This window comes from Bombina bombina, chromosome 7, assembly GCF_027579735.1.
Source record: "Bombina bombina isolate aBomBom1 chromosome 7, aBomBom1.pri, whole genome shotgun sequence".
In the NCBI taxonomy this organism is placed as follows: Eukaryota; Metazoa; Chordata; class Amphibia; order Anura; family Bombinatoridae; genus Bombina; species Bombina bombina.
In genome coordinates, this window is record NC_069505.1 from 375154743 (window position 1) to 375181122 (window position 26380).

General features: G+C 41.3%; 1 protein-coding gene across 2 annotated transcripts in view; it reads left to right on the top strand.

Annotated features, from left to right (window-relative positions):
- Nucleotides 1-26380, top strand: part of ATG7 (autophagy related 7) — a 582165-nt gene that overhangs the window by 208967 nt on the left and 346818 nt on the right. For both annotated transcript variants that reach the window (XM_053721092.1, XM_053721093.1), the window contains one exon: nucleotides 4011-4132. In XM_053721092.1, coding sequence (XP_053577067.1) covers nucleotides 4011-4132 — 122 coding nt within the window. The remainder of the gene's footprint in view (nucleotides 1-4010; nucleotides 4133-26380) is intronic.

Consider the following 26380-nt stretch of genomic DNA (forward strand, 5'->3'; position numbering starts at 1 on the left):
TTCCACTGCCCTCCAAATCCTCTTCTAATTTAGTCCCCCATAGAGTCTCTGAGTTGGCTGTGCCATAACATAAAAAATGTTTGATGTGTTATTAAAGGGGTAGAAAAATGTAAACTTGCATTGGTGCATTTCAGTTTTTAATAAAAGCATTTTTTACAATCTTCTTCCATTAGCAAAATTGCTACTTCCAAAAGTTATTACTGTTTGCTAGTGGCATACACACATATGCTGTGAGGGCCTGTGCACCTGTATTTATGCTCAGTGAGCTGGTGGTGTGTATTGTGCCTGTAAAGACTTAAAGGGACAGGAAACCCCAACATTCTCTTTCATGATTCAGATATAGCATACAATTTAAACAACTTTCCAATTTACTTCTATTGTTAAATTTGCTTCATTCTCTTGTTATCCTTTGCTGAAGAAACAGCAGTGCACTACTGGCAGCTAGACACATCTAGTTAGCCAATCACAAGAGACAAATGTGTGCAGGCACCGATCAGCAGCTAGCTCCCACTAGTGTAGGATATGTGTGTATTAGTTTTCAACAAGGGATACCTCAGGGCCGATTTATGTAGCTGCGAATGCAGCTGTTTCCGTGCGAGCCTGCAGGGTCACCAGCAACGTAAGTTAAGAAGCAGCGGCCTTAAGACCGCTGCTCCTTAACTCGTCCGCCACCTCTGAGGACATGATTGACACCCCCTGCTAGTAGACGATTGGCCGCAAATGTGCAGGGACGGCATTGCACAAGCATTTCACACAAAATGCTTGTGCAATGATAAATGCCGACAGCGTATGCTGTCAGCATTTATCGATGTGGGGCGAACATTAATAAATCGGCCCCCAAGAGAACGAAGCACATTCGAAATTAAAAGTGTCTTAAAATGACCTGCTCTGTCTGAATCAAGCAAGTTTTTTTGTCTTTCCTATTCCTTTAATTTGTGTCATACAAACCATTGCTGACTATCTAGATGTGGGGTTTGAATACTGGTTCATAGGCCCCCATGGCATATGTATATGACACTGAAAACCAGTGATAACTTTAACTAGATACATTTTTGCTCATGTATGTACCGTATATTGCAAAAATGCTTTTATATCAAACTGAAATACAACCATGCACATTTCAATATTGACCTTTTTATCCCTGGAAATATTCAGCTGTCTCATTCTGTCACCTTTCACACAATAATATTATGGTCCTTTTATGCCTTTGTATCCTGTACTTAAATTTTACCATTTCATACATTTGTTTAAATTGATCCTTTTTTTATCTTTTAAAATGGAACTCAGTTCTCTATAATCTTTACATTAGTAGATTTGATGAGTGCCCACGTTCCCCTTAGTATTACACTGAAAGTAAAATAGAACATAGTTAGTCACTGGTATAAATATCAGATGTTTTAGTTTAAAGGGATATAAAACAGCCTGTTTCTTTTATGTATTATACACTCATTTTTTCTTTGCATAAATGTTTTGTAGATGATCTATTTATAAAGCCCATAAAGTTTTTTTTTTTTTTTTTTTTAATGTATAGTTTTGCTTATTTTTAAATAACATTGCTCAGATTTTCAGACTCCTAACCAAGCCCCAAAGTTTTATTTGAATACCGTCAGCTACCTTCTCCAGCTTGCTCCTGTTTGTGTAAAGGGTCTTTTCATATGCAAAAGAAGGGGGAGGGGGGGTGTCTTATTTCCCACTTGCAGTGGGCTTTCCAGCTACCTTTTCAACTAAACTGAGAGCTTTAAGTAAGTTTTTAAACAGTTTTATACTGGATTTTTATATCAGTATCTGTGCATCTTATTCTTTATAGTAGTGTCTATTACATGCAGTTATATGAAAATGAGTGTATACTGTCCATTTAAAGGGATAATAGATAGATAATCCTTTTATTACCCATTTCATAGTTTTGCTTAACCAACACAGTTATAGTTATATACTTTTTACCTCTATGATTACCTTGTATCTAAGCCTCTGCAGACTGCCCCCTTATCTTATTTAGAATTTTGCATTTTAGCCAATCAGTGCTGGTTCTTGCATAACTATTATTTTTTATGGGAGTGAGCACAATGGTATCTATAGGGCACACCTGAACTAGCACTGTTTAGCGACTGTTCAAGATTTAAAAAGCACTGAGAAAATAAGGGCAGCCTGCTGGGGCTTAGAAATAGGCAATCTTAGAGATTATAAAGTATAATAATATAACAATGTTGTTTATGCAAAGCTGGGGACTGTACAATAAAGATGTTATCTGTCGCTTTAAACAATAAAAAAATCAAGTAGACAGTCCCTTTAATAGGAATTAATGTATTATGTATTATTCATCGTTTTAAAATAATTTGAATTTTTCTTTATTTTTTATCTTGATTTGTGCAGTGTCTAATACTTCCTGTCACAGTTCCACAAGGGGATGAAGGCTTTACAGAATGGTATAGCTAGCTTGATGTCTTAAATCTTCTAGAGTAACTTGAGCTGGTTAGGAGTTGGAGGCTCTACAGGAAGGCATATCTAGCTTGACATGTTAAATCTTCTAGAGTAACATGAGCTGGTTAGGAGCTGGAGGCACTAAAGGAAAGCATATCTAGCGTGATATGATAAATCTTCTAGAGTAACATGAGCTGGTTAAGAACAGGGGTCTCAACAAGAAGGCATATCTAGCTTGATGTCTTACATCTTCTAGAGTAATGTGAGCTGATTAGGAGCAGGAGTCTCTACAGGAAGGCATATCTAGCTTGAAATGATAAATCTTATAGAGTAACATGAGCTTGTTAGGAGCTGGAGGCTCTACAGGAAGACATATCTAGCTTGACATGATAAATCTTCTAGAGTAACATGGTCTGGTTAGGAGCAGGAGTCTGTACAGGAAGGCATTTCTAGCTTGATATGATACATCTTCTAGAGTAACATGAGCTGGTTTAGTATTCAGTGAATGCTAGAGAAACAGAAAGTCAGTTCCTTGCCCATTCTCACAAGAGGCAGAATGCAACATAAAGGGACAGTATACTTGATTTGTGTATTGTTAAAAAAGATAGATAACGCCTTTACGACACATTCCTTGGCTTTCCAATGTCAACATTGTTATATTTATATACTTTTATAACCTTTAAAGTAAAGGTCAATTTTGATGGATTAGTGCACAGTTTTTAATAATCCTATTAAAAACAAGGGCACTTTAATTCATCAAAATTGACATTTCATGGGTTTTCTTCAAAAACGTACCTTCTAATCCTGAGAGCCGCTGCAGCGCTTCCTACGCCTGTTGCAAGTCCTCTTCACGGGTCGTCATTTCTGACGTAAGCAGAGGCTTCTGACCCCCGGGGGAATCGATGGAGTAGCTTTCAGGATTAAAAGGTAAGTTTTTAAAGAAAACACTTGAAATTGATTAATTAAAGTGCCCTTGTTTTTAATATGATTATTAAAAACTGGGCACTAATTCGTCAAAATGTACCTTCACTTTAAACATTACATTTCTGAGTGTTTCTAAGCCTCTGCAGGCCACCTCTTATCTCAGTGCATTTTATCAGCTTTTCATAGCCAGACAGTGCTCGTTCATGCCATAAAGATAACATTGTGCTCAATCCTGTGGAGTTATTTGAGTCTGCACTGATTGGCTAAAATGCAAGTCTTTCAAAAGAACTGAAATAAGGGGGCAGTTTGCAGAGGCTTAGATACAAGGTAATCACAGAGGTAAAAAGTGTATTAATATAACTGTTATGCAAAACTGTGGAATGGGTAATAAAGGGATTATCTATCTTTTCAAACAATAAACACTGTCCCTTTAAGTTAACAGCATGTCTATTCCATTATCTAGCTACATGCAGTGCACTGAGAAGTTCTCAAAGTTTTTTGCTATTGTGTTTTTTTTTAACACAATCTGTTTCTTTTTATGTTTACTTTGATTTAACATATATTTTTAAAGCACTAGAACACTGTTTTATATCCCTTTAAGGTGAAGCTGTTTGTTCATTTTTGATTTGCTTGCATCACCTATATAATTGTAACATTTTTTTCTGCAGGGGTAGCCGCCTGCAATCTGTTGAAATAATCTGCTTTAGAGACAGAACTTTGCAAGGGGAAAGAGACATTAAGCACAGTCTTATATTTGAAATCCAGCTTCCACAGGTTACACCAAACCAAGGTAATTATCGGCTGCTTTTCATCCAATTTCATTCCGGATATATTTTACAAAGTCAACAAGACAACACAATTACACTTAGGGCCCAATGTTCGAAAGATTGTCAGGTCTGTAAGAAACGCTTATTTCTCCAACATAGGTGTGTCCGGTCCACGGCGTCATCCTTACTTGTGGGATATTCTCTTCCCCAACAGGAAATGGCAAAGAGCCCAGCAAAGCTGGTCACATGATCCCTCCTAGGCTCCGCCTACCCCAGTCATTCTCTTTGCCGTTGTACAGGCAACATCTCCACGGAGATGGCTTAGAGTTTTTTAGTGTTTAACTGTAGTTTTTATTATTCAATCAAGAGTTTGTTATTTTAAAATAGTGCTGGTATGTACTATTTACTCAGAAACAGAAAAGAGATGAAGATTTCTGTTTGTATGAGGAAAATGATTTTAGCACCGTAACTAAAATCCATGGCTGTTCCACACAGGACTGTTGAGAGCAATTAACTTCAGTTGGGGGAACAGTGTGCAGTCTCTTACTGCTTGAGGTATGACACATTCTAACAAGACGATGTAATGCTGGAAGCTGTCATTTTCCCTATGGGATCCGGTAAGCCATGTTTATTAAGATAGTAAATAAGGGCTTCACAAGGGCTTATTAAGACTGTAGACTTTTTCTGGGCTAAATCGATTCATTATTAACACAGAGGAATCATTTATTCTGGGTATTTTGATATGATTATATCGGCAGGCACTGTTTTTGACACCTTATTCTTTAGGGGCTTTCCCTAATCATAGTCAGAGCCTCATTTTCGCGCCGGTATGGCGCACTTGTTTTTGAGGACAGCATGGCATGCAGCTGCATGTGTGTGGAGCTCTGATACATAGAAAGGTCTTTCTGAAGGCATCATTTGGTATCGTATTCCCCTTTGGGCTTGGTTGGGTCTCAGCAAAGCAGATTCCAGGGACTGTAAAGGGGTTAAATATAAAAACGGCTCCGGTTCCGTTATTTTAAGGGTTAAAGCTTCCAAATTTGGTGTGCAATACTTTTAAGGCTTTAAGACACTGTGGTGAAATTTTGGTGAATTTTGAACAATTCCTTCATACTTTTTCGCAATTGCAGTAATAAAGTGTGTTTAGTTTAAAATTTAAAGTGACAGTAACGGTTTTATTTTAAAACGTTTTTTGTGCTTTGTTATCAAGTTTATGCCTGTTTAACATGTCTGAACTACCAGATAGATTGTGTTCTGACTGTGGGGAAACCAAGGTTCCTTCTCATTTAACTATATGTATTTTATGTCATAAAAAAATTTAGTAAAAATGATGCCCAAGATGATTCCTCAAGTGAGGGGAGTAAGCATGGTACTGCATCATCCCCTCCTTCGTCTACACCAGTCTTGCCCATACAGGAGGCCCCTAGTACATCTAGTGCGCCAATACTCCTTACTATGCAACATTTAACGGCTGTAATGGATAATTCTATCAAAAACATTTTAGCCAATATGCCCACTTATCAGTGAAAGCGCGACTGCTCTGTTTTAGAAAATTCTGTAGAGCATGAGAACGCTGATGATATGGTTTCTGAAGGGCCCCTACACCAGTCTGAGGGGGCCAGGGAGGTTTTGTCTGAGGGAGAAATTTCAGATTCAGGAAACATTTCTCAACAAGCTGAACCTGATGTGATTACTTTTAAATTTAAGTTGGAACATCTCCGCGCTCTGCTTAAGGAGGTGTTATCCAATTTGGATGATTGTGATTATCTGGTCATTCCAGAACCACTATGTAAAATGGAAAAGTTCTTAGAGGCCCCGGGGCCCCCCGAAGCTTTTCCTATATCCAAGCGGGTGGCGTACATTGTTAGTACAGAATGGGACAGGCCCGGTATACCTTTAGTACCTCCCCCCATATTTATAAAATTGTTTTCCTATAGTCGACACCAGAAAGGACTGATGGCAGACAGTCCCCAAGGTCGAGGGGGCGGTTTCTACTCTACACAAGCGCGCCACTATACCCATAGAAGATAGTTGTGCTTTCCAAGATCCTATGGATAAAAAATTAGAAGGTCTGCTAAAGATGTTTGTTCAGCAAGGTTCCCTTCTACAACCAATTGCATGCATTGTCCCTGTCACTGCAGCCGCGTGTTTCTAGTTTGATGAGCTAGGAAAGGCGATTATTAGTAATTCTTCTTCTTATGAGGAGATTATGGACAGAATTCGTGCTCTTAAATTGGCTAATTCTTTCACCCTAGACGCCACCTTGCAATTGGCTAGGTTAGCGGCGAAAAAATTCTGGGTTTGCTATTGTGGCGCAGAGCGCTTTGGTTAAAATCTTGGGCAGCGGATGCGTCTTCCAAGAACAAATTGCTTGACATTCCTTTCAAGGGGAAAACACTCTTTGGCCCTGACTTGAAAGAGATTATCTCTGATATCACTGGGGGCAAGGGCCACGCCCTTCCTCAGGATAGGTCTTTTCAAGACCAAAAATAAACCTAAGTTTCGTCCCTTTCGCAGAAACGGATCAGCCCCAAGGGCTACGTCCTCTAAGCAGGAAGGTAATACTTCTCAAGCCAATCCAGCCTGGAGACCTATGCAAGGCTGGAACAAAGGAAAGCAGGCCAGGAAACCTGCCACTGCTACCAAGACAGCATGAAATGCGGGCCCCCGATCCGGGACCGGATCTGGTGGGGGGCAGACTCTCTCTCTTCGCTCAGGCTGGGGCAAGAGATGTTCTGGACCCTTGGGCGCTAGAAATAGTCTCCCAAGGTTATTCTCTGGAGTTCAAGGGGCTTCCTCCAAGGGGGAGGTTCCACAGGTCTCAGTTGTCTTCAGACCACATAAGAAGACAGGCATTCTTACATTGGGTAGAAGACCTGCTAAAAATGGGAGTGATTCATCCCGTTCCATTAGGAGAACAAGGGATGGGGTTCTACTCCAATCTGTTCATAGTTCCCAAAAAAGAGGGAACGTTCAGACCAATCTTAGATCTCAAGATCTTGAACAAGTTTCTCAAGGTTCCATCGTTCAAGATGGAAACCATTCGAACACTTCTTCCTTCCATCCAGGAAGGTCAATTCATGACCAAGGTGGATTTCAAGGATGCGTATCTACATATTCCTATCCACAAGGAACATCATCGGTTCCTAAGGTTTGAATTCCTGGACAAGCATTTCCAGTTCGTGGCGTTTTCTTTCGGATTAGCCACTGCTCCTAGGATTTTCTCATAGGTACTAGGGTCCCTTCTGGCGGTGCTAAGACCAAGGGGCATTGCTGTAGTACCTTACTTGGACGACATTCTGATTCGAGCGTCGTCCCTTCCTCAAGTAAAGGCTCACACGGACATTGTCCTGGCCTTTCTCAGATCTCACGGATGGAAAGTGAACGTGGAAAAGAGTTCTCTATCTCCGTCAACGAGGGTTCCCTTCTTGGGAACTATAATAGACTCCTTAGAAATGAGGATTTTTCTGACAGAAGCCAGAAAAACAAAACTTCTAGACTCTTGTCGGATACTTCATTCCGTTCCTCTTCCTTCCATAGCGCAGTGCATGGAAGTGATAGGTTTGATGGTAGCGGCAATGGACATAGTTCCTTTTGTGCGCATTCATCTAAGACCATTACAACTGTTCCTGCTCAGTCAGTGGAATGGGGACTATTCAGACTTGTCTCCGAAGATACAAGTAAATCAGAGGACCAGAGACTCATTCCGTTGGTGGCTGTCCCTGGACAACCTGTCACAAGGGATGACCTTCCGCAGACCAGAGTGGGTCATTGTCACGACCGACGCCAGTCTGATGGGCTGGGGCGCGGTCTGGGGATCCCTGAAAGCTCAGGGTCTTTGGTCTCGGGTAGAATCTCTTCTACCGATAAATATTCTGGAACTGAGAGCGATATTCAATGCTCTCAAAGCTTGGCCTCAGCTAGCGAGGGCCAAGTTCATACATCAACCATCAGGGGGGAACAAGGAGTTCCCTAGCGATGGAAGAAGTGACCAAAATCATTCTATGGGCGGAGTCTCACTCCTGCCACCTGTCTGCTATCCACATCCCAGGAGTGGAAAATTGGGAAGCGGATTTTCTGAGTCGTCAGACATTGCATCCGGGGGAGTGGGAACTCCATCCGGAAATCTTTGCCCAAGTCACTCAACCGTGGGGCATTCCAGACATGGATCTGATGGCCTCTCGTCAGAACTTCAGAGTTCCTTACTACGGGTACAGATCCAGGGATCCCAAGGCGGCTCTAGTGGATGCACTAGTAGCACCTTGGACCTTCAAACTAGCTTATGTGTTCCCGCCGTTTCCTCTCATCCCCAGGCTGGTAGCCAGGATCAATCAGGAGAGGGCGTCGGTGATTTTGATAGCTCCTGCGTGGCCACGCAGGACTTGGTATGCAGATCTGGTGAATATGTCATCGGCTCCACCATGGAAGCTACCTTTGAGACGAGACCTTCTTGTTCTAGGTCCGTTCGACCCACTCCAGCTGACTGCTTGGAGATTGAACGCTTGATCTTATCAAAGCGAGGGTTCTCAGATTCTGTTATTAATACTCTTGTTCAGGCCTGAAAGCCTGTAACCAGAAAATTACCACATAATTTGGTATATCTGTTGGTGTGAATCTGCAGGATTCCCTTGGGACAAGGTTAAGATTCCTAAGAGTCTATCCTTCCTTCGAGAAGGATTGGAAAAAGGATTATCTGCAAGTTCCTTGATGGGACAGATTTCTGCCTTGTCTGTGTTACTTCACAAAAAGCTGGCAGCTGTGCCAGATGTTCTAGCCTTTGTTCAGGCTCTGGTTAGAATCAAGCCTGTTTACAAAATTTTGACTCCTCCTTGGAGTCTCAACCTAGTTCTTTCAGTTCTTCAGGGGGTTCCGTTTGAACCCTTACATTCCGTTGATATTAAGTTATTATCTTGGAAAGTTTTGTTTTTGGTTGCAATTTCTTCTGCTAGAAGAGTTTCAGAATTATCTGCTCTGCAGTGTTCTTCTCCTTATCTGGTGTTCCATGCAGATAAGGTGGTTTTGCGTACTAAACCTGGTTTTCTTCCAAAAGTTGTTTCTAACAAAGACATTAACCAGGAGATAGTTGTGCCTTCTTTGTGTCCTAATCCAGTTTCAAAGAAGGAACGTTTGTTGCACAATTTGGATGTAGTTCGTGCTCTCAAATTTTACTTAGCAGCTACTAAGGTTTTCAGACAAACTTTGTCTTTGTTTGTTGTTTATTCTGGTAAACGGAGAGGTCAAAAAGCAACTTCTACCTCTCTCTCCTTCTGGATTAAAAGCATTATCCGATTGACTTATGAGACTGCCGGACGGCAGCCTCCTGAAAGAATCACAGCTCACTCCACTAGGGCTGTGGCTTCCACATGGGCCTTCAAGAACGAGGCTTCTGTTGATCAGATATGTAAGGCAGCGACTTGGTCTTCACTGCACACTTTTTCTAAATTTTACAAATTTGATACTTTTGCTTCTTCTGAGGCTATTTTTGGGAGAAAGGTTTTGCAAGCCGTGGTGCCTTCCATTTAGGTGACCTGATTTGCTCCCTCCCTTCATCCGTGTCCTAAAGCTTTGGTATTGGTTCCCACAAGTAAGGATGACGCCGTGGACCGGACACACCTATGTTGGAGAAAACAGAATTTATGTTTACCTGATAAATTACTTTCTCCAACGGTGTGTCCGGTCCACGGCCCGCCCTGGTTTTTTTAATCAGGTCTGATAATTTATTTTCTTTAACTACAGTCACCACGGTAACATATGGTTTCTCCTATGCAAATATTCCTCCTTAACGTCGGTCGAATGACTGGGGTAGGCGGAGCCTAGGAGAGATCATGTGACCAGCTTTGCTGGGCTCTTTGCCATTTCCTGTTGGGGAAGAGAATATCCCACAAGTAAGGATGACGCCGTGGACCGGACACACCGTTGGAGAAAGTAATTTATCAGGTAAACATAAATTCTGTTTTCAGTCTTGCGGTGATCCATACACGGGGTGAAATGTTATAAAAAAGTGGGCTGACCCTCTGTGTACAGACAAGTGGTGATGTGGCTTTCATAGAAAATAATGGCTTGTAGCCTTTTCAGCAATCCTACCACATTGTTAGTACAGTGTAAACTTGTAGCGGCTATCTATCTATATATCTATCTATCTATCTATTTTTACTATATATATAATGTTAAAAAGCCTTTCATTTTTAAAAACATAGTTTGTTTTTTCCAAAGTTTAAGAAACACACTATTGTAAAAGAAAAAAGCCATGGCTACTGTCATCTATGGGAAATTAATATCCTTAACACTAAATCTAACTTTTTTTAAAGGGACAGTCAAGTTAAAAAAAAAACTTTAATGATTTAAATAGGGCATGTCATTTTAATCAACTTCCCAATTTACTTTTATCAGCAATTTTGCTTTGTTCTCTTGGTATTCTTAGTTGAAAGCTAAACCTAAGAGGTTCATATGCTAATTTCTTAGACCTTGAAGACTGCCTCTAATCTGAATGCATTTTGACCACTAGAGGTCATTAGTTCAAGTGTTTCATATAGATAACATTGAGCTCATGCACGTGAAGTGACCTAGGAGTGAGCACTGATTGGCTAAAATGCAAGTCTGTCAAAAGAACTGAAATAAGGGGGCAGTCTGCAGAGGCTTAGATACAAGGTAATTACAGAAGTAAAACATTTATTATTATAACTGTGTTGGTTATGCAAAACTGGGGAATGAGTAATAAAGGGGTTATCTTTCTTTTTAAACAACAACAAATCTGGTGTTGACTGTCCCTTTAAAGGGACATGAAACACATTTTTCTCCTGTTAAGTGTGATCAGTCCACGGGTCATCATTACTTCTGGGATATTACTCCTCCCCAACAGGAAGTGCAAGAGGATTCACCCAGCAGAGCTGCCATATAGCTCCTCCCCTCTACGTCACCCCCAGTCATTCTCTTGCACCCAACGACTAGATAGGATGTGTGAGAGGACTATGGTGATTATACTTAGTTTTATACCTTCAATCAAAAGTTTGTTATTTTATAATAGCACCGGAGTGTGTTATTCCTTCTCTGGTAGAATTTGAAGAAGAATCTACCTGAGTTTTTACTATGATTTTAGCCGGCGTAGTTAAGATCATATTGCTGTTTCTCGGCCATCTGAGGAGAGGTAAACTTCAGATCAGGGGACAGCGGGCAGATTAATCTGCAAAGAGGTATGTAGCAGCTTATTATTTTCTGACAATGGAATTGATGAGAAAATTCTGCCATACCGATATAATGTAAACTCAGCCTTAAATGCAGTAGAAGCATCTGGTATCAGGCTGTCATGTATGTATATTTTACACTTCAGTATTCTGGGGAATGGCACTTCACTGGAATTATACTGTGTGCATAAGACTTTAGCCTAATTTGCAGGGACTGGCAACAGGCTTTTTAATAACTCTTAATTTATGTTAAACGTTTTTTGCTGGCATGTAAAATCTTTTCATTGTCTGAGGTACTGGGTGAATAAAATGTTTTGGGCACTATTTTTTTCCACTTGGCAGTTGTTTTATTTAATTTATGACAGTTTACTGATCTCTCTCACTGTTGTGTGTGAGGGGGAGGGGCCTTTTTTGGCGCTTTTGCTACGCATCAAAAAATTCAGTCAGAAGCTCATTGTATTTCCTGCATGATCCGGTTCATCTCTACAGAACTCAGGGGTCTTCAAAACTTGTTTTGAGGGAGGTAATCACTCACAGCAGAGCTGTGAGATTGTAGTTGACTGTGATAAAAAACGTTTATTTCTGTAACTTTTTTTCTGCTATCAGGGTTAGTTATCCTTTGCTAATGGGAACAAGCCTTTGCTAAAATTGTGTTTTTTACAAAGATTTGATGCTATAACCTTTTCAGTTTATTAACTTTCAACTGTCATAACTCTTTCTGTGCTTCTTATAGGCACAGTACGTTTTCATATCATAGTAAATTACTTGAAAAGTATTTCCAAGTTGCTAGTTTATTTGCTAGTGTGTTAAACATGTCTGATTCAGAGGAAGACATCTGTGCTATATGTGCTAATGCCAAAGTGGAGCCCAATAGAAATTTATGTACTAACTGCATTGATGCTACTTTAAATAAAAGTCAATCTGTACAAATTGAACACATTTCACCAAACAACGAGGGGAGAGTTATGCCGACTAACTCGCCTCACGTGACAGTACCTGCATCTCCCGCTCGGGAGGTGCGTGATATTGTGGCGCCGAGTACATCTGGGCGGCCATTACAAATCACATTACAGGATATGGCTACTGTTATGACTGAAGTTTTGGCTAAATTACCAGAACTAAGAGGTAAGCGTGATCACTCTGGGGTGAGAACAGAGTGCGCTGATAATGCTAGGGCCATGTCAGATACTGCGTCACAACTTGCAGAACATGAGGACGGAGAGCTTCATTCTGCAGCTGACGGTTCTGATCCAAACAGATTGGATTCAGATATTTCAAATTTTAAATTTAAGCTGGAAAACCTCCGTGTATTACTAGGGGAGGTGTTAGCGGCTCTGAATGATTGTAACACAGTTGCAATACCAGAGAAAATGTGTAGGTTGGATAAATATTTTGCGGTACCGTCGAGTACTGACGTTTTTCCTATACCTAAGAGACTCACTGAAATTGTTACTAAGGAGTGGGATAGACCCGGTGTGCCGTTCTCACCCCCTCCGATATTTAGAAAGATGTTTCCAATAGACACCACCACACGGGACTTATGGCAAACGGTCCCTAAGGTGGAAGGAGCAGTTTCTACTTTAGCTAAGCGTACCACTATCCCGGTGGAGGATAGCTGTGCCTTTTCAGATCCAATGGATAAAAAGTTAGAGGGTTACCTTAAGAAAATGTTTGTTCAACAAGGTTTTATATTGCAACCCCTTGCATGCATTGCGCCTGTCACGGCTGCAGCAGCATTTTGGTTTGAGTCTCTGGAAGAGACACTTGAATCAGCTCCATTAGATGAGATTACACACAAGCTTAAAGCTCTTAAATTAGCTAACTCATTTATTTCAGATGCCGTAGTACATTTAACTAAACTTACGGCTAAGAATTCCGGATTCGCCATTCAGGCGCGCAGAGCACTGTGGCTAAAATCCTGGTCAGCTGACGTTACTTCTAAGTCTAAATTACTTAATATACCTTTCAAAGGGCAGACCTTATTCGGGCCCGGATTGAAAGAAATTATCGCTGACATTACAGGAGGTAAAGGCCATGCCCTGCCTCAAGACAGAGCCAAACCTAAGGCTAGACAGTCTAATTTTCGTTCCTTTCGGAATTTCAAAGCAGGAGCAGCATCAACTTCCTCTGCTCCAAAACAGGAAGGATCTGTTGCTCGCTACAGACAAGGCTGGAGACCTAACCAGTCCTGGAACAAGGGCAAGCAGGCCAGGAAACCTGCTGCTGCCCCTAAAACAGCATGAATTGAGGGCCCCCGATCCGGGAACGGATCTAGTGGGGGGCAGACTGTCTCTCTTCGCCCAGGCTTGGGCAAGAGATGTCCAGGATCCCTGGGCGCTAGAGATAATATCTCAGGGATACCTTCTGGACTTCAAATACTCTCCCCCAAGAGAGAGATTTCATCTGTCAAGGTTGCCAACAAACCAAACAAAGAAAGAGGCGTTTCTACGCTGCGTACAAGAGCTTTTATTAATGGGAGTAATCCATCCAGTTCCACGGTCGGAACAGGGACAAGGGTTTTACTCAAATCTGTTTGTGGTTCCCAAAAAAGAGGGAACTTTCAGGCCAATCCTGGATTTAAAGATCCTAAACAAATTCCTAAGAGTTCCATCGTTCAAAATGGAGACTATTCGGACAATTTTACCCATGATCCAAGAGGGTCAGTACATGACCACAGTGGATTTAAAAGATGCTTACCTTCACATACCGATTCACAAAGATCATTACCGGTATCTAAGGTTTGCCTTTCTAGACAGGCATTACCAGTTTGTAGCTCTTCCATTCGGATTGGCTACGGCTCCAAGTATCTTCACAAAGGTTCTGGGTGCTCTTCTGGCGGTACTAAGACCGCGAGGAATTTCGGTAGCTCCGTACCTAGACGACATTCTGATACAAGCTTCAAGCTTTCAAACTGCCAAGTCTCATACAGAGTTAGTACTGGCATTTCTAAGGTCGCATGGATGGAAGGTGAACGAACAGAAGAGTTCTCTCTTTCTCCAACATAGGTGTGTCCGGTCCACGGCGTCATCCTTACTTGTGGGATATTCTCTTCCCCAACAGGAAATGGCAAAGAGCCCAGCAAAGCTGGTCACATGATCCCCCCTAGGCTCCGCCTTCCCCAGTCATTCTCTTTGCCGTTGTACAGGCAACATCTCCACGGAGATGGCTTAGAGTTTTTTGGTGACTGTATAGGGGTTAAATGTAAGAACGGCTCCGGTTCCGTTATTTTAAGAGTTAAAACTTTCAAATTTGGTGTGCAATACTTTTAAGGCTTTATGACACTGTGGTGAAATTTTGATGAATTTTGGACTATTCCTTCATACTTTTTCGCATATTCAGTAATAAAGTGTGTTCAGTTTAAAATTTAAAGTGACAGTAACGGTTTTATTTTAAAACGTTTTTTGTACTTTGTTATCAAGTTTATGCCTGTTTAACATGTCTGAACCATCAGATAGACTATGTTCTGTATGTCAGGAAGCCAAGGTTCCTTCTCATTTAAATAGATGTGATGCATGTGATAGTGAAAATGATGCCCAAGATGATTCCTCTAGTGAGGGGAGTAAGCATGGTACTGCATCATCCCCTTATGTGTCTACACCAGTCTTGCCCACACAAGAGGCCCCTAGTACATCTAGTGCGCCAATTCTTCTTACTATGCAACAATTAACGGCTGTAATGGATAATTCTATTAAAAACATTTTAGCCAAAATGCCCACTTATCAGCGAAAGCGCGACTGCTCTGTTTTAGATACTGAAGAGCATGAGGGCGCCGATGATAATGGTTCTGACATGCCCTTACACCAGTCTGAAGGGGCCAGGGAGGTTTTGTCTGAGGGAGAAATTTCAGATTCAGGAAAAATTTCTCAACAAGCTGAACCTGATGTTATTACGTTCAAATTTAAATTGGAACATCTCCGCGCTCTGCTTAAGGAGGTGTTATCTACTCTAGATGATTGTGACAATTTGGTCATTCCAGAGAAATTATGTAAGATGGACAAGTTCCTAGAGGTCCCGGTGCCCCCCGAAGCTTTTCCTATACCCAAGCGGGTGGCGGATATTGTAAACAAAGAATGGGAAAGGCCCGGCATACCTTTTGTCCCTCCCCCTATATTTAAGAAATTGTTTCCTATAGTCGACCCCAGAAAGGACTTATGGCAGACAGTCCCTAAGGTCGAGGGGGCGGTCTCTACTTTAAACAAACGCACTACTATCCCTATAGAAGATAGTTGTGCTTTCAAAGATCCTATGGATAAAAAGTTAGAAGGTTTGCTTAAAAAGATGTTTGTTCAGCAAGGTTACCTTCTACAGCCAATTTCATGCATTGTTCCTGTTACTACAGCAGCGTGTTTCTGGTGTGATGAACTAGAAAAGTCGCTAGATAAAGATACCTCTTATGAGGAGATTATGGACAGAATTCGTGCTCTTAAATTGGCTAACTCTTTTACTCTAGACGCTACCCTGCAATTAGCTAGATTAGCGGCGAAAAATTCAGGGTTTGCTATTGTGGCGCGCAGAGCGCTTTGGCTAAAGTCTTGGTCAGCAGATGCGTCATCCAAGAACAAATTGCTTAATATTCCTTTCAAGGGGAAAACGCTGTTTGGCCCTGACTTGAAAGAGATTATTTCAGATATCACTGGGGGAAAGGGCCATGCCCTTCCTCAGGATAGGTCTTTCAAGGCTAAAAATAAACCTAATTTTTGTCCCTTTCGCAGGAACGGACCAGCCTCAAGTTCTACACCCTCTAAGCAAGAGGGTAATACGTCTCAAGCCAAGCCAGCCTGGAGGCCAATGCAAGGCTGGAACAAAGGTAAGCAGGCCAAGAAACCCCTGCCACTGCTACAAAGACAGCATGAGATGTTGACCCCCGATCCGGGACCGGATCTGGTGGGGGGCAGACTTTCTCTCTTCGCTCAGGCATGGGCAAGAGATGTTCTGGATCCTTGGGCCCTAGAAATAGTCTCCCAAGGTTATCTTCTGGAATTCAAGGAGCTACCCCCAAGGGGAAGGTTCCACAGGTCTCAATTGTCTTCAGACCACATAAAAAAACAGGCATTCTTACATTGTGTAGAAGACCTGTTAAAAATGGGAGTGATTCATCCTGTTCCATTAAAAGAACAAGGGATGGGATTCTACTCCAATCTGTTCATAGTTCCCAAAAAAGAGGGAACATTCAGACCAATCTTGGATCTCAAGATCTTAAACAAATTTCTCAGGGTTCCATCGTTCAAAATGGAAACCATTCGAACAATTCTTCCTACCATCCAGGAAGGTCAATTCATGACCACGGTGGACTTAAAGGATGCGTATCTACATATTCCTATCCACAAGGAACATCATCAGTTCCTAAGGTTCGCCTTTCTGGACAAACATTACCAGTTTGTGGCACTTCCATTCGGATTAGCCACTGCCCCAAGAATTTTCACAAAGGTACTAGGGTCCCTTCTAGCGGTGCTAAGACCGAGGGGCATTGCAGTAGTACCTTACTTGGACGACATTCTGATTCAAGCGTCGTCTCTGCCACAAGCAAAGGCTCATACGGACATTGTCCTAGCCTTTCTCAGATCTCACGGGTGGAAAGTGAACGTAGAGAAAAGTTCTCTATCTCCGTCAACAAGAGTCCCCTTCTTGGGAACAATAATAGACTCCTTAGAAATGAAGATTTTTCTGACAGAGGCCAGAAAATCAAAACTTCTAAGCTCTTGCCAAGTACTTCATTCTGTTCTTCTTCCTTCCATAGCGCAGTGCATGGAAGTAATAGGTTTGATGGTTGCGGCAATGGACATAGTTCCTTTTGCGCGAATTCATCTAAGACCATTACAACTGTGCATGCTCAGACAGTGGAATGAGGATTATACAGACTTGTCTCCGACGATACAAGTAGATCAGAGGACCAGAGATTCACTCCGTTGGTGGCTGACCCTGGACAACCTGTCACAAGGGATGAGCTTCCGCAGACCAGAGTGGGTCATTGTCACGACCGACGCCAGTCTGGTGGGCTGGGGCGCGGTCTGGGAACCCCTGAAAGCTCAGGGTCTTTGGTCTCGGGAAGAATCTCTTCTACCGATAAACATTCTGGAACTGAGAGCGATATTCAATGCTCTCAAGGCTTGGCCTCAGCTAGCAAAGGCCAAATTCATAAGGTTTCAATCAGACAACATGACGACTGTTGCGTATATCAACCATCAGGGGGGAACAAGGAGTTCCCTGGCGATGGAAGAAGTGACCAAAATAATTCAATGGGCGGAGACTCACTCCTGCCACTTGTCTGCAATCCACATCCCAGGAGTGGAAAATTGGGAAGCGGATTTTCTGAGTCGTCAGACATTTCATCCGGGGGAGTGGGAACTCCATCCGGAAATCTTTGCCCAAATAACTCAATTATGGGGCATCCCAGACATGGATCTGATGGCGTCTCGCCAGAACTTCAAGGTTCCTTGCTACGGGTCCAGATCCAGGGATCCCAAGGCGGCTCTAGTGGATGCACTAGTAGCACCTTGGACCTTCAACCTAGCTTATGTGTTCCCACCGTTTCCTCTCATTCCCAGGCTGGTAGCCAGGATCAAACAGGAGAGGGTATCGGTGATCTTGATAGCTCCTGCGTGGCCACGCAGGACTTGGTATGCAGACCTGGTGAATATGTCATCGGCTCCACCATGGAAGCTACCTCTGAGACAGGACCTTCTTGTTCAAGGTCCGTTCGAACATCCGAATCTGGCCTCACTCCAACTGACTGCTTGGAGATTGAACGCTTGATTTTATCAAAGCGAGGGTTCTCAGATTCTGTCATTGATACTCTTGTTCAGGCTAGAAAGCCTGTAACTAGAAAAATCTACCATAAAATATGGAAAAAATATATCTGTTGGTGTGAATCTAAAGGATTCCCATGGAACAAGATTAAAATTCCTAGGATTCTATCCTTTCTTCAAGAGGGTTTGGAGAAAGGATTATCTGCAAGTTCTTTGAAGGGACAGATTTCTGCTTTATCTGTTTTACTTCACAAAAAGCTGGCGGCTGTGCCAGACGTTCAAGCTTTTGTTCAGGCTCTGGTTAGAATCAAGCCTGTTTACAAACCTTTGACTCCTCCCTGGAGTCTCAATCTAGTTCTTTCAGTTCTTCAGGGGATTCCGTTTGAACCCCTACATTCCGTTGATATAAAGTTATTATCTTGGAAAGTTTTGTTTTTGGTTGCAATTTCTTCTGCAAGAAGACTTTCAGAGTTATCTGCTCTGCAGTGTTCTCCTCCATATCTGGTGTTCCATGCAGATAAGGTGGTTTTGCGTACTAAACCTGGTTTTCTTCCGAAAGTTGTTTCTAACAAAAATATTAACCAGGAGATAGTCGTGCCTTCTTTGTGTCCTAATCCAGTTTCAAAGAAGGAACGTTTATTGCACAATTTGGATGTAGTTCGTGCTCTAAAATTTTACTTAGAAGCTACTAAGGATTTCAGACAAACATCTTCTTTGTTTGTTGTTTATTCTGGTAAAAGGAGAGGTCAAAAAGCAACTTCTACCTCTCTCTCTTTTTGGCTTAAAAGCATTATCCGATTGGCTTATGAGACTGCCGGACGGCAGCCTCCTGAAAGAATCACAGCTCACTCCACTAGGGCTGTGGCTTCCACATGGGCCTTCAAGAACGAGGCTTCTGTTGATCAGATATGTAAGGCAGCGACTTGGTCTTCACTGCACACTTTTACCAAATTCTACAAATTTGATACTTTTGCTTCATCTGAGGCTATTTTTGGGAGAAAGGTTTTGCAAGCCGTGGTGCCTTCCATCTAGGCGACCTGATTTGTTCCCTCCCATCATCCGTGTCCTAAAGTTTTGGTATTGGTTCCCACAAGTAAGGATGACGCCGTGGACCGGACACACCTATGTTGGAGAAAACAGAATTTATGCTTACCTGATAAATTACTTTCTCCAACGGTGTGTCCGGTCCACGGCCCGCCCTGGTTTTTTAATCAGGTCTGATGAATTATTTTCTCTAACTACAGTCACCATGGTATCATATGATTTCTCCTATGCATATTCCTCCTTTACGTCGGTCGAATGACTGGGGAAGGCGGAGCCTAGGGGGGATCATGTGACCAGCTTTGCTGGGCTCTTTGCCATTTCCTGTTGGGGAAGAGAATATCCCACAAGTAAGGATGACGCCGTGGACCGGACACACCGTTGGAGAAAGTAATTTATCAGGTAAGCATAAATTCTGTTTTCCACTCACAAGAGTTCCCTTCCTGGGGACTCTTATAGATTCTGTAGAAATGAAAATTTACCTGACAGAAGACAGGTTAACAAAACTTCAAAGTGCATGCCGTGTCCTTCATTCCATTCAACACCCGTCAGTGGCTCAATGCATGGAGGTAATCGGCTTAATGGTAGCGGCAATGGACATAGTACCCTTTGCACGCCTGCACCTCAGACCGCTGCAATTGTGCATGCTAAGTCAGTGGAATGGGGATTCTCTGAATCTGGATCAAGAGACCAGAATTTCTCTTCTATGGTGGCTTTCTCTGCCACATCTGTCCAGGGGGATGCCATTCAGCAGGCCAGACTGGACAATTGTAACAACAGACGCCAGCCTACTAGGTTGGGGCGCCGTCTGGAATTCTCTGAAGGCTCAGGGACAATGGAATCAGGAGGAGAGTCTCCTACCAATAAACATTCTGGAATTGAGAGCAGTTCTCAATGCCCTTCTGGCTTGGCCCCAGTTGACAACTCGGGGGTTCATCAGGTTTCAGTTGGACAACATCACGACTGTAGCCTACATCAACCATCAGGGAGGGACAAGAAGCTCCCTAGCAATGATGGAAGTATCAAAAATAATTCACTGGGCAGAGTCTCACTCTTGCCACCTGTCAGCAATCCACATCCCGGGAGTGGAGAACTGGTAGGCGGATTTTTTAAGTCGTCAGACTTTTCATCCGGGGGAGTGGGAACTTCATCCGGAGGTCTTTGCCCAAATACTTCAACATTGGGGCAAACCAGAGATAGATCTCATGGCGTCTCGACAGAACGCCAAGCTTCCTCGTTACGGGTCCAGATCCAGGGATCCGGGAGCGGTCCTGATAGATGCCTTGACAGCACCTTGGACCTTCAGGATGGCTTATGTGTTTCCACCCTTCCCGATGCTTCCTCGATTGATTGCCAGAATCAAACAGGAGAGAGCATCAGTGATTCTAATAGCGCCTGCATGGCCACGCAGGACTTGGTATGCAGATCTGGTGGACATGTCATCCTGTCCACCTTGGTCTCTACCTCTGAAACAGGACCTTTTGATACAGGGTCCTTTCAAACATCAAAATCTAACTTCTCTGAAGCTGACTGCTTGGAAATTGAACGCTTGATTTTATCAAAACGTGGGTTTTCTGAGTCAGTTATTGATACCTTAATACAGGCTAGGAAGCCTGTTACCAGAAAGATTTACCATAAAATATGGCGTAAATACCTATATTGGTGCGAATCCAAAGGTTACTCTTGGAGTAAGGTTAGGATTCCTAGGATATTGTCTTTTCTACAAGAAGGTTTAGAAAAGGGTTTATCCGCTAGTTCCTTAAAGGGACAGATCTCAGCTCTGTCCATTCTGGTGCACAAACGTCTGTCAGAAGTTCCAGATGTTCAGGCTTTTTGTCAGGCTTTGGCCAGGATTAAGCCTGTGTTTAAAACTGTTGCTCCGCCATGGAGTTTAAACCTTGTTCTTAACGTTTTACAGGGCGTTCCGTTTGAACCCCTTCATTCCATTGATATAAAGTTGTTATCTTGGAAAGTTCTATTTTTAATGGCTATTTCCTCGGCTCGAAGAGTCTCTGAGTTATCAGCCTTACATTGTGATTCTCCTTATTTGATTTTTCACTCGGATAAGGTAGTTCTGCGTACTAAACCTGGGTTCTTACCTAAGGTAGTCACTAACAGGAATATCAATCAAGAGATTGTTGTTCCATCCTTGTGTCCAAATCCTTCTTCAAGGAAGGAACGACTTCTGCACAATCTGGATGTAGTTCGTGCCCTAAAATTTTATTTACAGGCAACTAAAGAATTTCGACAAACGTCTTCCCTGTTTGTCGTTTACTCTGGTCAGAGGAGAGGTCAAAAAGCTTCTGCTACCTCTCTCTCTTTTTGGCTTCGTAGCATAATACGTTTAGCTTATGAGACTGCTGGACAGCAGCCTCCTGAAAGAATTACAGCTCATTCCACTAGAGCTGTGGCTTCCACTTGGGCCTTTAAGAATGAGGCCTCTGTTGAACAGATTTGCAAGGCTGCAACTTGGTCTTCACTTCATACTTTTTCCAAATTTTACAAATTTGACACTTTTGCTTCTTCGGAGGCTATTTTTGGGAGAAAGGTTCTTCAGGCAGTGGTTCCTTCTGTATAAAGAGCCTGCCTATCCCTCCCGTCATCCGTGTACTTTTGCTTTGGTATTGGTATCCCAGAAGTAATGATGACCCGTGGACTGATCACACTTAACAGGAGAAAACATAATTTATGCTTACCTGATAAATTCCTTTCTCCTGTAGTGTGATCAGTCCACGGCCCGCCCTGTTTTTTACGGCAGGTAAATATTTTTTTAAATTATACTCCAGTCACCACTACACCCTTTGGCTTCTCCTTTCTCGTTGGTCCTTGGTCGAATGACTGGGGGTGACGTAGAGGGGAGGAGCTATATGGCAGCTCTGCTGGGTGAATCCTCTTGCACTTCCTGTTGGGGAGGAGTAATATCCCAGAAGTAATGATGACCCGTGGACTGATCACACTACAGGAGAAAGGAATTTATCAGGTAAGCATAAATTATGTTTTTTTCTTTCAGGATTCATAAAGAAAATACAATTTTAAACAACTTTTCAATTTATTTCTATTGTCAAATTTGCTTCATTCCCTTGATATCCTGTGCTGAAGGAACAGCATTGCACTACTGGCAGCTAGCTGAACACATCTACTCAGCCAATCACAAGATACAAATGTGTGGAGGCACCAATCAGCAGCTAGCTCCCATTAGTGTAGGATATGTACATATTCTTTTAAACAAATCGATACCAAAAGAACAAAGTACATTTAAAAACAGAATTTAAAAGTGTCTTAAATTTACATGCTCTATCTGAATCATACAAGTTTACTTTAGACTTTCCTATCCCTTTAAATATGTAATATAGTATTTTAGAGTATAATACTTACAGTATATGACGCTAACTGCACACGTACAATATACCCATAATCCCACAGCTCATATTGGTTTATTCTTCATGTCCAAGTTTCACTATTGTAAGAAAAGAGTTTCAGTTGAAACATGTAAGTTGTATTATTATTTAGTACTGTGTCATTTGCATTTCACCTTTGCTGCAGATAGCTGTTACCTTTAACATTCTGCCAGTGGCAGAGAATCATTTCCTCCCAAAATGAAGTGTTATAAAATGCTTTTTTGTGCAATGCAGATACCTTTATAGAGCTATATTGACAATCCTTTTAGCATCGGGCCCTCAGTCTGAATTTCCAATGAAATCAAATTTACTTCCATTTTCTATGTCCTTTGTATCATGTGACAGGCAATCACAAAACGCATATATATGTATATACTGTGAACTATTCTACATGTTCAGTAAGAGCCTCAGAAAGTGTGCATATAAAAGGTTGTGCACTATTTGATATTGGAGTAAATTGGAGAAAAAAAATATATACTCTATCTAAATTATGAAAGTTGAGAATATATATATATATATATATAATCTGAATAGGAATAAGCACTCACTGGATTTCAAAACAACAAATATTTATTTGGCAGTTATTTCTTATATATATATATATATATATATATATATATATATATATATATATATATATATATATATATATATATATATATGTGTGTGTGTGTGTGTTTATATATATATATATATATATATTCTTTTATTTATTTTTTACTCATTATTCCATAAAACTAATACGATTTAAGAGAATGTCTGAGTAGAACCTGGCATTGAGTACTTTGTTTGGTTTTAGCTTTATCAAAACCTCTTGCAAAGCAATATTCTGCTCAGCTCTAGTTTACACAAAGACAGGGCTGTTACTGTCTAATTCCTCCTCTAGGTTATTTATAAAAATATGGACTAGGTTCAGTACTGTTCATTAAGAAACCCGTTATGGCTTTTGCCCAGTTTGAGTATGATCCGCTTACTACAATTCTTTGTTCCTGTCTTTTAACTAGTTGCTTATCCAGGTGCCTATGCTATCAGCTGTTTCATGTTCCTTAATTCGGTACAATAATCTTTCATATGGTACAATGTCAAAAGCTTTTGCAATATCCAAAAATATGAAGTCTACTTAATATACTTTATCTTCGTTCCCACTTACTACCATTTAAATAATCTAATCTAATTAGTTTGGCATTATTTGCTTTTTTATGAATGTACTCATAAATATCATCCCTTATAATAACCTCTAGTAACTTTCCAACGGCTTAAAGGGACAGTCTAGTCAAAATTCAACTTTCATGATTCCAGTAGGGCATGTACTTTTAAACAACTTTCCAAATTACTTTTATCATCAAATTTGCTTTGTTCTCTTGGTATTTTTTGTGGAAAGCTAAACCTAGGTATGCTCATGCTCATTTCTAAGCCGTTGAACCTCCTCTTTTATCAGTGCATTTTGACAGTTTTTGACAATTATTTATTTATAAAATATTTTACCAGGAAGGATACATTGAGATGTCTCTCATTTTCAAGTATGTCCTGGATGAACAAATCAATTAGACAATGCTAGTTCATGTGTGTCATATAGATACCAATGTGCTCACTCCTGTGGAGTTATTTATGAGTCAGCACTGATTGGCTAAAATGCTTGTCTGTCAAAAGACCTGAAATAAGGGAGCAGTCTGCAGAGGCTTAGATACAAGGTAATTACAGAGGTAAAAAGAGTATTAATATATGAAAAACATGGGAATGGGTAATAAAGGGATTATCTATCTCTTTAAACAATAAAAATTCTGGAGTAGATTGTCTTTTTAAGTCAGCCTTACTGGTCTGTAGCTTCATGGATCAGCCCAGGTTCTCTTTTTAAACATTAGCACTGTAACAGCTTTACACCAGTCCTGTAGCATCATTTAAACAGATATAGAATCTTGAAAAATGAGTGCAGGTTTTGCTATTATAGATCTAATTTTCATTAAAATCATAAAATCTTTTCCATCTTGACCTGTAGTTTTATTTACTTTTTTTTTTTTCCTGATATCCAGAGTCAACTTATTAGTAAGGGCTTATACGTTCTGTTTACTGTTAGTTCTCTCCCATTTGCTTCTGCCTTCATTATACAGATGAAATAACTATTGATGTTGCTACCCTTCCCTTGGTCCAATATATATTGTATTTTTCATGAAAGACAAAGAAAACAAACTAGTCACAGCAAATTACTCTGCCTCTAATGACGGAAAGCCATATTTCTCTTGTTAAGTGTGTTCAGTCCACGGGTCATCCATTACTTATGGGATATATTCTCCTTCCCAACAGGAAGTTGCAAGAGGATCACCCAAGCAGAGCTGCTATATACCTCCTCCCCTCACATGTCATATCCAGTCATACTCTTGCAACCCTCAACAAAGGAGGTCGCGAGAGGAGCTGGAGTTTTTACTTAACTATTCTAAAATCAAAAGTTTGTTATTTTAAATGGCACCGGAGTGTCCTGTTTTTCTATCTCAGGCAGTATTTGGAAGAAGAAACTGCCTGCGTTTTTTTTATGATCTTAGCAGGCGTAACTAAGATCCACTGGCTGTTCTCGACATTCTGAGGAGTGGGGTAACTTCAGAAACTGGGAATAGCATGCGGGGTCCTCCGCAAATGAGGTATGTGCAGTACATTATTTTCTGGGAATGGAATTGACTAAGAAAATACTGCTGTTACCGTATGATGTAAGTACAGCCTTAAATGCAGTAGTGGCAACTGGTATCAGGCTGATAAATGTATGCGCAGTCGAGTTATTTTCTAGGGACTAGAATTTGACTGAGAAAATACTGTTAAAACTGAAATAATACTTAAGCCTTATCTGCAGTGGTAGCGACTGGTAGCAGGCTTAGTGATAACTTTGCATGACATTGGAAAATGTTGTTTTTTAATAAAACGTTTACTGGCATGTTATTCGTTTTTGTGAGGTACTTTGGGGATAAATCTCTTTGGGCATGATTTTTTTCCACATGGCTAACATATATTTTCTGCATGGAAACCGTTATATAAGGGCTCCCACTGTTGTAATAGGAGTGGGAGGGACCTTGTTTTAGCGCCTTGTTGCGCAGTTAAAATTCTAGCACAGTCTTCCTGCTTCTTCCTCCTTGATCCAGGACGTCTCTAGAGAGCTCAGGGGTCTGCAAAATTCATTTTTGAGGGAGGTAATCAGTCACAGCAGATCTGTGACAGTGTGTTTGACTGTGATTAAAAGCGTTAAATCTTAATTGATATCCGTTTTATCCGTTTTGGGTATTGAGGGGTTAATCGTCCTTTTGCTAATGGGTGCAATCCTCTGCTAATAATACACTTCTTGTTAAGAATTGTTTAATTATATCTGTATTTTTGAAGCGCTGCAGCGTTTTTTATATTGCTTGTAAACTTATTGAAAGTGATTTCCAAGCTTGCTAGTTTCATTGCTAAGTCTGTTTAAACATGTCTGATTCAGAGGAAACTGTTTGTTCATCATGTTCAAAAGCCAATGTGGAGCCCAATAGAACGATGTGTACCAATTGTATTGATATTGCTTTGAATAAAAGTCAATCTGTACCGATAGAGAAACTATCACCAGACAACGAGGGGGAAGTTATGCCGCCTAACTCTCCTCACGTGTCAGTACCTGCGTCTCCCGCTCGGGAGATGCGTAAGATTGAGACGCCAAGTACATCTAGGCCCTTACAAATCACTTTACATGATATGGCTAATGTTATGAAAGAAGTATTATATAATATGCCCGAATTAAGGGGCAAGCGCGATAGCTCTGGGTTAAGGACAGAGCGCGCTGATGACACGAGAGCCATGTCTGATACTGCGTCACAATTTGCAGAACATGAGGACGGTGAGCTTCATTCTGTCGGTGACGGTTCTGATCCGGGGAGACCGGATTCAGAAATTTC